We start from the raw sequence: 15,920 nt of genomic DNA on the forward strand, positions 1-15,920 counted from the left end.
CCCCCACTAAACAGTCCTCGAAGATGCAAGCAGAGGGACTGCAAATAAAGTACTTCCGGTTCTGTGGAATCACATGGTGTATCATGTGATCCCTCTAAGCCAGTCAGGACCTCTGAAAAGGAGTCATGAAGTGTATGTCACATGATCCATTTTAGAACTGTTAACTGGTTGAGAAGGATCATGTGATACACCATGTGACTCTAACCAGTATGCAGAGGCGTAGCTATAGGGCGTAGCAGTGACACCCGGGCCCTAATACCTGAGTGGGGCCAAAGGCCCCTCTGCCACATATAAAGACAACAGTAATATAAATGGCACATGGGGAGGAGCCCTGTTACAGATTTTGTATTAGGGCCAAAGAGCTTCAAGTTACACCTCTGCCAGTATGTATTCTTTTTACCCGCCTACTTGGCACTTTGGGGGACTATTTCATGTATGCAAAAACACCACTAATATTGCCCTCTTAGGGAATCACACAAAAATAAATGGTGGGAATTTTTTTCAAAACTGGTGCAAGGGAAAAGTTGAGCAACCAATCAAACCTCAGATTGCATCATTTTTTATACATTTTCCCCATGAAATAATTTTGGGCTGGCGGGGCCCCCGGGTGCTGGATGTCAGGGAGGGGCCCAACAAGCCATTCTGCCCTGGCCAGGGTCTTTAGTTACAGGTCTAGGGCAGCAAACAAAATTTTTGCCCGGGTGAAGGAAAGCCTAGCTACGACTCCGTTTTCAGCTGTGCCCCAATGTTTTACTACACAACTTCTATATTTCCTCCCGTTGTCCCGAACCCTTTCCTTATGATTGTGTTACCGAAACAAATGTTAGACCTTAGTATAGTCCTTATTGGAAATCTTTTTGAAAGAAATGTAGTTCCCGAGAATCTCTAGGCTTGAAGCATTGATAGAGCCAGTCTATGCCACGTTCTTATCTTTCCTGAGAACGAAACTGTAGGAGAGTCTCTTTCATATGAAGATCACAAGTGAGCGTGTTCCGAGCTCTGATCGCTGTCACGGCTGTCGTCATTGGCTAGTGAGTCAACTGTGTGTTGAAGGCTTGCAGCTCCGATCCCCGACAGCTCGGAAGGTAGTAAAGTTCCTTTTTTGACATTCACCAGTTCTTTTTCTCGCGCGGCGGCTCCCTGCTGACCTCCCTTCACTCGCTTCCATTTCATTCTGCGATTCTGAAACCAAACTTTCACCTTATTAGAGGAAAGGAAGAAAAATCAGTTTATTAAATACAAAAACTTGTCTGTAGCAATAAATCTGCAACATTTTGACTCTCGTAAAACTTTTTGTTAATGAAAAACGGCAGGAGTCTCTTGGCTTTTAAAACTCTTTGCTGCAGATTAAAGTTGCAAATCTCTATTTCAGAACTATCATTTCTGGTCATTGTTGTAACTATTGAACCTACAGTATATTATTTATACTTCTCCAATTGAAGAATGCATACAGTAGAAAACCTCTGTATAGGTCACGATAACAGATAGATAGATAGATAGATAGATAGATAGATAGATAGATAGATAGATAGATAGTGTAAAGGATCTGCCAGGCACAGCTTCTGTGTCGACACCCGTGGGCAATCAGTAGGCACCTGCTCCTATGTCTGTGAGACTGACTCCATCTTCCACCACTCAGGATGGCAGGTTTAGGAGTGGGAGAGCCTATCACAGCCTGGCCAGACGGAGCTAGGTCCCGCCCACTGTCTATTTATACCTGCCTTTCCTGTTCCTCCTTTGCCTGTGATTCTTCTATGCTTGTTTCCTGGCTTGCTGCTGCTGCTTGTACTACTCATCATCTGCTTGTTATTGACCTTGGCTTTCTGACCACTCTCCTGCTCAGCGTTTTGTACTTCGTTCTCTCCTGGTTTGACTCGGCTCGTTCACCACTCTTGTTGCTCACGGTGTCTCCGTGGGCAACTGCCCCGTTTCCCTAGCTTCTGTGTACCCTTATCTGTTTGTCTGTCTTGCACTTACTGAGCGTAGGGACCGTCGCCCAGTTGTACCCCGTCGCTTAGGACGGGTCGTTGCAAGTAGGCAGGGACTGAGTGGCGGGTAGATTAGGGCTCACCTGTCTGTCTCCCTACCCTGTCATGATAGATAGATAGATAGATAGATAGATAGATAGATAGATAGATAGATAGATAGATAGATAGATAGATAGATAGATAGATAGATAGATAGATAGATAGATAGATAGATAGATAGATAGATATGAGATAGATAGATAGATAGATAGATAGATAGATAGATAGATAGATAGATAGATAGATAGATAGATAGATAGATAGATAGATAGATAGATAGATAGATAGATATGATAGATATGAGATAGATAGATTATTTATATCTGACGCAGGATGAGGGACTTATACGGCCTCTTTTAAGGTCACTTCAGCTTGTTACACTTTGTTCCAGTACTTTGTGCTCTATAATAATAGCAGCGTCCACAGTCACCAGCACCAGTAATCCTAGTTACCCTCATTACTGGAAACTGCGGGCCATACAGCGACTGCTATTGATGTGGAGCATTTGTTACTGGGAGCAGTCACTGGAGCTGTCAGAATCCCTCCTGGACGTCAGGGTGAAGCAGCTTCTGTTTCCATCATTTATTTCTACTCTACAACTCAGACTCCATTGCTCCTGCGTCGCTCCAAGACACCATGTACTTGGAAGTTATTCAATGCGCTCATTTCATGTCTTTCTGTGGCCTCAATAGCGGGCACTGCCCAGAAGTTTTCCTTGAAATGTAGAATTTTTTTTATTGCAGAATTGCACTCCAAACCGTAAGACTATAAAGTTGTTTGTCATATGTCTTAGATCTTCGAACACCAGGAAAATGAAAGAGAAAAATTACAGTAAGGAATTCCCCTGCAATAAGCTGAAACCCCCCAATTGGGCTGTGATCAGTTTTGATTGATGGGGATCTGGCAGTAGGTGTTTCTTTTCTCTGCAGCACCTCCACAGGGGAAAAGAAGCATTACTTGGCTTACATTGGAATCAATAGACTGAGTGTGTAATGCACCAATGTGTTGCATCCTCTGGAGTAAAAGACTGATGGAAACAGCCGAGCGCTGTACTTGGCCGTTTCCATCATGCCCCTAGACTTTGAATGGAGCAGCAGCATGATCGACTGCCACTGCAGTTCAGCAGTGAGGAGGTACTTTGGGGTTGGGAACCACATTCTCAAGATCGGTGGGGGTCCAAGTGGTAAGGCCCCAGCGATCAGACAATTATTGCCAATCCTTTCATGAGTTAAAGGGTTAATGGAGAGGAGATGCAATACTAGACACAGCCAATGGACAAGAGTGGCACTGTTTTTTTTTGGGGGTAGCTGTTATTATAGACTCTCAGAAAACCCCAAATATTTCACATGACCTCAAATCCCAGTCTGACCGAGGGTCTGAGGACCCGAATTAGCAGCATCATAGGACAGGAATGCAACTGTATTACCCTCGTGTGAACTGACCTAAATGGGTTGAAAAATGATATATGTCTATCAGATCAGAGAAAGGGAGGGTGATATGAGGAGAAGAGGGTAAAACAAATATCTTAATACATTTAGCTGTGGGAAAAATAATGAAAAATACTAAAATAAATAAAAAATATTAAATTAATAAAAAATTATATAAAAGTAAAACCAGAAAATAAAAAATAAATTAACGACATAATAATAAAAAAAAATTGTATCATAAAAAACTCCTGTCAATTCTACTAATATTATAAAAATATTCATGAATTTTTGGGTTAATTTATTTTTTTCAAATATTTGAATTTAAATGAAAAAATATTTTTTTCTTTGAAGGGACGAATAGACTGTAATGGAAGCTTCTAATAATCCGTAATGGGAGCGACTTAATAGATTGATCTATTGGCTGCATCTGTTCCCCAGAATCTCCTCTTTTCACTTAGTCGGCACGTTGGGTCACCCTCATGTCTACAAAGTGCTGATCACACTGCAGTTACTGGAGCAGGATGCAGAATATAAATCTATGGCCGAGCACGCAGGGGGGTTATATATAGAACGCTATATTTATCCCTCAATCCCAAATCAACCGTCTCCTGAAACCCGCTCCTAAGGGCATGTTCACACAGCAGAAAAATATGAGGCTGCTCTCAAGAGAAAACAACCTCTGAATCCAAGAGTTTTTGGAGCTGATTTTCGGCGTTTTTGATTTTTGCAATCTTTTTTGAAGCACATTTTGAGGCGTATCTTCAAAGCGTTTTTTTTTGAAATTTCATTGGAAAATCCGCTTGTTAAACGTTTTCAAAAAGTCACATGTCAATTATTTTTTATGAGGTGTTTTTATTTAGCAGCGTAAAAATAAGATTAATGTGAACTACACAGTGAATTTCCCTTTAAAATTGATGTGGAAGTGTTTGCAGGCGTAATTCAAGTGTATTTTGGAGTGTGTATTACGCTAGGAAATGTAAATGAAAGTAAGTAGTGTGAACATACCCTAAACCAAAATATTTATAGTGTGGAATGGATTTAGAGGTTTTTAATTCCTAAAACTTTATGTAATAGTGATTAAGTCCTAGATCCTAGTGCCGTTACCTACAGCCTCATATAATATTCTGTCATCCATAGTTGCTAGGATTTTCTGGATTTTAGGAATTTCTCTAAACAGTATTTAATTAATTCTCTTCTAGTTCATGGAGGCAGTATTATAGTAGTTATATTCTTGTATATAGGAGCAGTATTATAGTAGTTATATTCTTGTATATAGGGGCAGTATTATAGTAGTTATATTCTTGTATATAGGAGGCAGTATTATAGTAGTTATATTCTTGTATATAGGGGCAGTATTATAGTAGTTATATTCTTGTATATAGGGGCAGTATTATAGTAGTTATATTCTTGTATATAGGGGCAGTATTATAGTAGTTATATTCTTGTATATAGGGGCAGTATTATAGTAGTTATATTCTTGTATATAGAGGGCAGTATTATAGTAGTTATATTCTTGTACATAGGAGCAGTATTATAGTAGTTATATTCTTGTATATAGAGGGCAGTATTATAGTAGTTATATTCTTGTATATAGAGAGCAGTATTATAGTAGTTATATTTTTGTATATAGGGGCAGTATTATAGTAGTTATATTCTTGTATATAGAGGGCAGTATTATAGTAGTTATATTCTTGTACATAGGAGCAGTATTATAGTAGTTATATTCTTGTATATAGAGGGCAGTATTATAGTAGTTATATTCTTGTATATAGAGGGCAGTATTATAGTAGTTATATTCTTGTATATAGAGGGCAGTATTATAGTAGTTATATTCTTGTATATAGAGGGCAGTATTATAGTAGTTATATTCTTGTATATAGGGGCAGTATTATAGTAGTTATATTCTTGTACATAGGAGCAGTATTATAGTAGTTATATTCTTGTATATAGGGGGCAGTATCATACTAGTTATATTCTTGTACATAGGAGCAGTATTATAGTAGTTATATTCTTGTATATAGGGGGCAGTATTATAGTAGTTATATTCTTGTATATAGGAGCAGTATTATAGTAGTTATATTCTTGTACATAGGGGGCAGTATTATAGTAGTTATATTCTTGTATATAGGGGCAGTATTATAGTAGTTATATTCTTGTATATAGGAGGCAGTATTATAGTAGATATATTCTTGTATATAGGGGCAGTATTATAGTAGTTATATTCTTGTATATAGGAGCAGTATTATAGTAGTTATATTCTTGTATATAGGGGGCAGTATTATAGTAGTTATATTCTTGTATATAGGGGGCAGTATTATAGTAGTTATATTCTTGCATATAGGGGCAGTATTATAGTAGTTATATTCTTGTATATAGGGGGCAGTATTATAGTAGTTATGTTCTTGTATATAGGGGGCAGTATAATAGTAATTATATTCTTGTATATAGGGGCAGTATTATAGTAGTTATATTCTTGTATATAGGGAGCAGTATTATAGTAGTTATATTCTTGTATATAGGGGGCAGTATTATAGAAGTTATATTCTTGTATATAGGGGGCAGTATTAAAGTATTTATATTCTTGTATATAGGGGGCAGTATTATAGTCGTTATATCCTTGTATATAGGGGCAGTATTATAGTAGTTATATTCTTGTATATAGGGGAAGTGTTATAGTAGGTATATTCTTGTATATAGGGGCAGTATTATAGTAGTTATATTCTTGTATATAGAGGGCAGTATTATAGTAGTTATATTCTTGTATATAGGGGCAGTATTATAGTAGTTATATTCTTGTATATAGAGGGCAGTATTATAGTAGTTATATTCCTGTATATAGGGGCAGTATTATAGTAGTTACATTCTTGTACATAGTAGGCAGTATTATAGTAGTTATATTCTTGTACATAGTAGGCAGTATTATAGTAGTTATATTCTTGTATATAGGAGGCAGTATTATAGTAGTTATATTCTTGTACATAGTAGGCAGTATTATAGTAGTTATATTCTTGTACATAGTAGGCAGTATTATAGTAGTTATATTCTTGTATATAGGAGGCAGTATTATAGTAGTTATATTCTTGTACATAGGGGGCAGTATTATAGTAGTTATATTCTTGTATATAGGAGCAGTATTGTAGTAGTTATATTCTTGTATATAGGGGCAGTATTAGGGCATGACCACACATGGCGGAATTCCTCCGCAACTGTCCGCATCAATGCCGCACAGAATCTGCGTTGCAGATTCTGCAGCGGATCTGCACAAAATGTGCAGAAAATTGATGCGGACTGGCCGCTGCGGACTGCAGGAAAAGTGCTTCTCTTCTCCCTATTCAGTGCAGGATAGAGAGAAGGGACAGCACTTTCCCTAGTGAAAGTCAAAGAATTTCATACTTACCGCCCGTTGTCTTGGTGACGCGTCCCTCTTTCGGCATCCGGCCCGACCTCCCTGGATGACGCTCCAGTCCATGTGACCGCTGCAGCCTGTGCTTGGCCTGTGATTGGCTGCAGCCGTCACTTACACTGAAACGTCATCCTGGGAGGCCGGACTGTAGACAGACGCAGGGAGTTCTCGGTAAGTATGAACTTATATTTTTTTTTACAGATACATGTATATTGAGATCGGTAGTCACTGTCCCGGGTGCAGAAACAGTTACTGCCGATCGCGTAACTCTTTCAGCACCCTGGACAGTGACTATTTACAGACGTCTCCTAGCAACGCTCCCGTCATTACGGGAGCCCCATTGACTTCCTCAGTCTGGCTGTAGACCTAGAAATACATAGGTCCAGCCAGAATGAAGAAATGTCATGGTAGTAAAAACAATACGCTCCGCAGCACACATAAGATCTGCGGACTTCATTGCGGGATTTTGACTCTCCATTGAAGTCAATGGAGAAATTCCGCCATGAGTCCGCAACCAGTCCGCCACTGCTCCGCAACAGACAGAGCATGCTGCGGACACCAAATTCCGCTCCGCAGCCTATGCTCCGCAGCGGAATTGTACGCATCGTGTAAACGAACACTGCTAAATTAAAGTGAAAGTCAATGGAGAAACGGCTCCGCTGCGGATTAACGCTGCGGAGTGTCCGCAGCGGAATTTAAGTGAAATTCCGCTATGTGTGAACCCGCCCTTATAGTAGTTATATTCTTGTATATAGGGGCAGTATTATAGTAGTTATATTCTTGTATATAGAGGGCAGTATTATAGTAGTTATATTCTTGTACATAGGGGGCAGTATTATAGTAGATATATTCTTGTATATATGAGCAGTATTATAGTAGTTATATTCTTGTATATAGGGAGCAGTATTATAGTAGTTATATTCTTGTATATAGGAGGCAGTATTATAGTAGTTATATTCTTGTATATAGGAGGCAGTATTATAGTAGTTATATTCTTGTATATAGGAGCAGTATTATAGTAGTTATATTCTTGCATATAGGGGGCAGTATTATAGTAGTTATATTCTTGCATATAGGGGGCAGTATTATAGTAGTTATGTTCTTGTATATAGGGGGCAGTATTATAGTAGTTATATTCTTGTATATAGGGGGCAGTATTATAGTAGTTATATTCTTGTATATAGGGGGCAGTATTATAGTAGTTATATTCTTGGATATAGGGGGCAGTTTTATAGTAGTTATATTCTTGTATATAGGGGGCAGTATTATAGTAGTTATATTCTTGTATATAGGGGGCAGTATTATAGTAGTTATATTCTTGTATATAGGGGACAGTATTATAGTAGTTATATTCTTGTATATAGGGGGCAGTATTATAGTAGTTATATTCTTGTATATACAGAGCAGTATTATAGTAGTTATATTCTTGTATATAGGGGGCAGTATTATAGTAGTTATATTCTTGTATATAGGAGGCAGTATTATAGTAGTTATATTCTTGTACATAGGGGGCAGTATTATAGTAGATATATTCTTGTACATATGAGCAGTATTATAGTAGTTATATTCTTGTATATAGGGAGCAGTATTATAGTAGTTATATTCTTGTATATAGGAGGCAGTATTATAGTAGTTATATTCTTGTATATAGGAGGCAGTATTATAGTAGTTATATTCTTGTATATAGGAGCAGTATTATAGTAGTTATATTCTTGCATATAGGGGGCAGTATTATAGTAGTTATATTCTTGCATATAGGGGGCAGTATTATAGTAGTTATGTTCTTGTATATAGGGGCAGTATTATAGTAGTTATATTCTTGCATATAGGGGCAGTATTATAGTAGTTATATTCTTGTATATAGGGGGCAGTATTATAGTAGTTATGTTCTTGTATATAGGGGGCAGTATAATAGTAATTATATTCTTGTATATAGGGGCAGTATTATAGTAGTTATATTCTTGTATATAGGGAGCAGTATTATAGTAGTTATATTCTTGTATATAGGGGGCAGCATTATAGTAGTTATATTCTTGTATATAGGGGGCAGTATTATAGTAGTTATATTCTTGTATATAGGGGGCAGTATTATAGTCGTTATATCCTTGTATATAGGGGCAGTATTATAGTAGTTATATTTTTGTATATAGGGGAAGTGTTATAGTAGGTATATTCTTGTATATAGGGGCAGTATTATAGTAGTTATATTCTTGTATATAGAGGGCAGTATTATAGTAGTTATATTCTTGTATATAGGGGCAGTATTATAGTAGTTATATTCTTGTATATAGAGGGCAGTATTATAGTAGTTATATTCCTGTATATAGGGGCAGTATTATAGTAGTTATATTCTTGTACATAGTAGGCAGTATTATAGTAGTTATATTCTTGTACATAGTAGGCAGTATTATAGTAGTTATATTCTTGTATATAGGAGGCAGTATTATAGTAGTTATATTCTTGTACATAGTAGGCAGTATTATAGTAGTTATATTCTTGTACATAGTAGGCAGTATTATAGTAGTTATATTCTTGTATATAGGAGGCAGTATTATAGTAGTTATATTCTTGTACATAGGGGGCAGTATTATAGTAGTTATATTCTTGTATATAGGAGCAGTATTGTAGTAGTTATATTCTTGTATATAGGGGCAGTATTATAGTAGTTATATTCTTGTATATAGGGGCAGTATTATAGTAGTTATATTCTTGTATATAGAGGGCAGTATTATAGTAGTTATATTCTTGTACATAGGGGGCAGTATTATAGTAGATATATTCTTGTATATATGAGCAGTATTATAGTAGTTATATTCTTGTATATAGGGAGCAGTATTATAGTAGTTATATTCTTGTATATAGGAGGCAGTATTATAGTAGTTATATTCTTGTATATAGGAGGCAGTATTATAGTAGTTATATTCTTGTATATAGGAGCAGTATTATAGTAGTTATATTCTTGCATATAGGGGGCAGTATTATAGTAGTTATATTCTTGCATATAGGGGGCAGTATTATAGTAGTTATGTTCTTGTATATAGGGGGCAGTATTATAGTAGTTATATTCTTGTATATAGGGGGCAGTTATATTCTTGGATATAGGGGCAGTTTTATAGTAGTTATATTCTTGTATATAGGGGGCAGTATTATAGTAGTTATATTCTTGTATATAGGGGGCAGTATTATAGTAGTTATATTCTTGTATATAGGGGACAGTATTATAGTAGTTATATTCTTGTATATAGGGGGCAGTATTATAGTAGTTATATTCTTGTATATACAGAGCAGTATTATAGTAGTTATATTCTTGTATATAGGGGGCAGTATTATAGTAGTTATATTCTTGTATATAGGAGGCAGTATTATAGTAGTTATATTCTTGTACATAGGGGGCAGTATTATAGTAGATATATTCTTGTACATATGAGCAGTATTGTAGTAGTTATATTCTTGTATATAGGGAGCAGTATTATAGTAGTTATATTCTTGTATATAGGAGGCAGTATTATAGTAGTTATATTCTTGTATATAGGAGGCAGTATTATAGTAGTTATATTCTTGTATATAGGAGCAGTATTATAGTAGTTATATTCTTGCATATAGGGGGCAGTATTATAGTAGTTATATTCTTGCATATAGGGGGCAGTATTATAGTAGCTATGTTCTTGTATATAGGGGCAGTATTATAGTAGTTATATTCTTGTATATAGGGGGCAGTATTATAGTAGTTATATTCTTGTATATAGGGGCAGTATTATAGTAGTTATATTCTTGGATATAGGGGGCAGTATTATAGTAGTTATATTCTTGTATATAGGGGGCAGTATTATAGTAGTTATATTCTTGTATATAGGGGGCAGTATTATAGTAGTTATATTCTTGTATATACAGAGCAGTATTATAGTAGTTATATTCTTGTATATAGGGGCAGTATTATAGTAGTTATATTCTTATATATAGGAGCAGTATTATAGTAGTTATATTCTTGTATATAGGAGCAGTATTATAGTAGTTATATTCTTGTATATAGGGGCAGTATTATAGTAGTTATATTCTTGTATATAGGAGCAGTATTATAGTAGTTATATTCTTGTATATAGGGGCAGTATTATAGTAGTTATATTCTTGTACATAGGAGCAGTATTATAGTAGTTATATTCTTGTATATAGGGGACAGTATTATAGTAGTTATATTCTTGTACATAGGGGCAGTATTATAGTAGTTACATTCTTGTATATAGGGGGCAGTATTATAGTAGTTATATTCTTGTATATAGGGTCAGTATTATAGTAGTTCAATTATTGTACATGGGGGACAGTATAAGGGCATGACCAGGCATGGCGGAATTGCTCTGGAATTCCGCTGCGGACAGTCCGCAGCGGAAATCCGCAGCGGAAATCCGCAGCGTACACGTTTCTCCATTGCCTTCCACAGCTTTGTGATTGGGTTTGTTTACACGTTGCGGACAATTCCGCTGAGGAGCATAGGCTGCGGTGCGGAATTTAGTGTCTGCAGCATACACTGGTTGTTGCGGACGTGTAGCGGACTTGTTGCGGACTCATTGCGGAATTTCTCCATTGACTTCAATGGAGAGTCAAAATTCCGCAATGAAGTCCGCAGATGTCATGTACATGTTATGTGTGCTGCGGAGCGTATTGGTTTTACTAACATGACATTTCTTCATTCTGGCTGGACCTATGTATTTCTAGGTCTACAGCCAGACTGAGGAAATCAATGGGGCGCCCGTAATTACAGGTGACTACGTGTGTGCACTCGTAATTCCGGGAGCGTTGCTGGGCGACGTCATTAAATAGTCACTGTCCAGGGTGCTGAAAGAGTTAAGTGATCGGCAGTAACTGTTTCTGCACCCTGGACAGTGACTTCCGATCACAATATACATCAACCTGTAAAAAAAATAGAAGTTCCTACTTACCAAGAACTCCCTGCTTCTTCCTCCAGTCCGGCCTCCCAGGATGACGTTTCAGTCTAAGCGACGGCTGCAGCCAATCACAGGCCAATCACAGGCTGCAGCCAATCACAGGCCAATCACAGGCTGCAGCGGTCACATGGACTGCCGCGTCATACAGGGAGGTCGGGCTCGATGCCGAAAGAGGGACGCGTCACCAAGGCAACGGCCAGGTAAGTATGAATTTCTTTTTATTTTTACTAGGGAAAGGGCTGTCCCTTCTATCTATCCTGCACTGATAGAGAGAAGGGAAGTACTTTCACCTCAATACGCAGTGGCCAGTCCGCATCAATTTACTGCACATTTTAGGCAAAGCCGCAACAGAATCTGTAATGCAGATTCTGTGCGGCATTGATGCGGACAGTTGTGGAAGAACTCCACCACGCCTGGTCATGCCCTTATAGTTTTAGCCTAAATAGGAAGGTTCTGTAGAAAATTGTCAGAGGAAATTAGTCATTAGGGTGGTGATTTTTTTTTTTGTTGGTGCAGTTTTTGGGAATGCTCCTGAACATTTTCTACTAAATATTATGCCCGTAATTATGTTTTTTTGTAATCTTAGGTACAGAACAATGAGAATATCAGAAGCTCAGGATCCGCTGCATGACGAAAACCAATGATGCCCAACGAAAACCATTGACTTGACTTGTTTCCGTCAATCTCTGTCATGGTTTTCGTCATTTTGCCAGATATAATGTGCATTGTGTCTGGCAAAAACAATGTAATCTGTGACGGAAGACCCTAATGGAACCTTTGATGCAGATGTGATAAAAAAAAATGGGAATTAATTTACAAATTTTTATTTATTCCCAAATCTTTATGTTTGAAATTTCCAAATTTACATAAGTTTCTTTCAAACACTTTAATGCTGTTTTTAATATTTACTAAATGACACAGAGATTATAAATCAGAGGAAACCAGATACGTCTAGAAATAGAAAAGTAATATTAATTTTCATACAGGGTTTCCAGGAAAGCTTTCAATGAACGTCTCGTCTGCTATAAACTTTATAGTCCATAAAGTCGACGTGACCTGTTCCTAGAAGCTGGTGTTAAATAACGCCATAGTTACGTTTATTTCCGCTATATTCCCAATTCTTTACGAAACAGTAAATTTTACATTGAATATGATAATAATTAAGACTTAAAAAAAATTTGGGGGAAAATATTCTAGTCTTGAAGTGTCTTAACATCTGTTGTGTCTATGTATCTATATGTTGGGAGATATATAGCGGGGCGCAGATATATATCATATAAAGCAACATACTATAAGCATAAATTACATCGAGGATTGAAAACATTTGCTTTCTACACTTTTGATGGGTTGCGGAAACTCCCTGTTTCCTTGGCACCTGACATTCGTTCATAGAAATATATTGGTTTAGGAATTTTTTTATGTCCTTCTCATCTGCTATACATTTGCGGCTAATATTTTGCACATTGTACATGGTGCATTTCTGGTCAAATGGAAAATGCAATAGAATAAGATTGTTTTGTTCGGATCCCATTTGAATATTATATTAAAGAGGGTCTCTGCTTTGGACAATCCCTACTTGTTAGAAGGGGCCCTTAACAATAAACTTATCACAAAGTGTCCCCGTTCTGTGACCCCCAGCGATTAGCTGTAATCTGGCATGGCGATATTATTTGAGTGTTGTATAGTGGTATTATTTGAGCACTGTATGGTGGTATTATTTGAGCACTGTGTGTTAGCATTATTTGAGAACTGTATGGTTGTATTATTTGAGCACTGTATGGCGGTATTATTTGAGCACTATATGGTGGTATTATTTGTGCACTGTATGGCGGTATTATTTGAACAAAGCATGGTGGTATTATTTGTGCACTGTATGGTGGTATTATTTGAGCACAGTATGGTGGTATTACTTGAGCATTGTAAGGTGGTATTTGAGCATTGAATAGTGACTTTATTTTAGCACCGTATGGCAGTATTATTTGAGCACTGTATGTGGTATTTGAGTGTTGTATAGTGGTATTATTTGAGCACTGTATGGTAGTATTAGTTGAGTACTTTATAGAGATATTATTTGAGCACTGTATGATGGTATTATTTGAGCACTGTGTGTTGGTATCATTTGAGCACCATATGGTTCTATTATTTGAGCACTGTATGTAATGTAAGGCCGCTCTGGGTACCGGTGTTCCCTGCATATCAGAGACAGGAACAATGACAGGTTAAACTGCTCTACACTGTGAGGAGCCAGGGCTGCCATTACGACAATACAGGAGGTACTTCTGTCAGGGGCCTGGCTCTTCTGTCAGCTGAGGGGAAGCAAGCCCCACAGAAAAAAATACTAATTCTGATTGTCAGTAAAGCCCACTATAGGGATCTAATTACATAAGGCACAAAAGAAAAGCAATTTAAGAGGCACATCTGAGACGTTACAAAAGATCCCAACCATTTAACTGTTTGGGTCTTTTAATTTATAATTGTTACCCTGTGAGTAACCCCCAAAACATATTGTTATATCCCAGCTTCTTAAACCCTGTAAATGTTATATAGGAAAAGAGGAATACTGGGGTGAACTGCAGTCATTTAAAAATTACATCAAATGTCAGGAAAGGGTCATGTATCCCTTGTAGATATTAGATCTAATATCTAATAATGAATTAGGTCTAATTAATCTAATATCTAATTAGGTCTAATATCTAATAATGAATTAGGTCTAATTAATCTAATATCTAATATCTAATAATTAATGACTATTTCTTTAAAAAAAAAAGTTGTCCACTTTGGACAATCCCTTCTTCTTAGAATGTTTTAAAAAAAAAAAAAAAAGCTGATAACCCCCTTCCCAGTGATCAGCTGAGATCTTCAGAGGAACCTGGCCAAAAGTGTTCAGTTCCTCAACAGCGCCTCCACAGAGTAAATTAAGTATTACATGGTGCCCATTAAAATTAATCACAAGGGTTTAAGGGTTTGTCTGTAATAGAGGGGTCCCCCACCCTGCAGCGAAAGGCTCTACTGCTGGCCAACCCACATCCCGTGTAATGCATGGACGGCCTATTGATTTCTGGTCATTTCCCCACGATAACATGTGAGAGTCAAATCATCGAGGGACCTCTGATGGGGAAAAGGCATGTCTAATCCGGACAAACCCTTTAAGTAACCGTATTCAAAAACTAGATTAGGTGCAACTATTTTAAAAAGAAACCTTATTTCTTATCAAATCTACCCCTATATAAAAACTTATTACAACAATCCCTAGTCTTTCTATCCTGTTTTGTTTTTTTTACATATAACCCCCATAGTGATGTTATTCGATATCAACCAACCAAAGCCGTATAAAGCCGTTTATGGAAAGTACCTGTCTTTCTGTGAGATCCAGATTTACAGCTATTTCATATCGTCTCAACCGGGTCAGGTAGTTATGATGAGCGAATTCTGCCTCCAATTCTCGGATTTGTTCTTTCGTGAAGGCCGTTCTCTCTTTCCGGGGTTTACTATTTACATCTGACTTGTAACTTCCTTCCTGGGAATCTACAGATGGAAAAAAATATAAATATTTGCATTATTTGTATATTTTAAGCAAAAATAATTTAAAATAAAAATCAGGCATCCTATTTACTGGATGTTTCCTATATTGGTTTAGGTTAATGCTTCTCTTTATTAGAAACGCGTCTGTGACATCCATACATAAAGCTATAAAAGAATGTCTCTATAAAAACTCATTACAGATGTAGCCGTCTTTATCTTGACTTTTTCAATGACTTTTCAATGGCTTTTGTTGTGTGATATGACGCTGCAGCAAGCTATCGAGTCAAGATAAAGATGGCTACATCCGTATATCAGTGGGAAAATACAGGACATGAAGCTCATCTTCAAGCAAATAATACACTTCCATGTGCTCCTGAAGGTTCATGGTCTCTTAGTCAACACATTACTTTACATGTCTGATCATCAGTTTGTGCTCGACAGTAATTCTTCCTTCTGTAAAGGAAGTTGCAAACATAGGCAGCCATTTTGGATTTTACAAAGAGCTGCCTTTAGTCACCCAGTCACCTGTCTGCATACAGGCATACAAAACATTCTCTCTCCTCCCTCTCTTCTCTCCATGCTTGTGAGGCTTGGGAAATTT

At 37.1% G+C, this 15,920-nt stretch overlaps 1 protein-coding gene across 1 annotated transcript in view; it reads right to left on the reverse strand.

The window, feature by feature from the left end:
* Positions 1-360: 360 nt before the first annotated feature.
* Positions 361-15,920, reverse strand: part of MEOX2 (mesenchyme homeobox 2) — a 79,384-nt gene continuing 63,824 nt past the window's right edge. The window contains exons 2-3 of the mRNA XM_075828776.1: positions 15,150-15,322; positions 361-1,200 (exon numbers count right to left, since the gene is read on the reverse strand). Coding sequence (XP_075684891.1) covers positions 976-1,200; positions 15,150-15,322 — 398 coding nt within the window. The 3' untranslated portion in view covers positions 361-975. The remainder of the gene's footprint in view (positions 1,201-15,149; positions 15,323-15,920) is intronic.

Source organism: Rhinoderma darwinii, chromosome 5 (assembly GCF_050947455.1).
Source record: "Rhinoderma darwinii isolate aRhiDar2 chromosome 5, aRhiDar2.hap1, whole genome shotgun sequence".
Taxonomy (NCBI): Eukaryota; Metazoa; Chordata; class Amphibia; order Anura; family Rhinodermatidae; genus Rhinoderma; species Rhinoderma darwinii.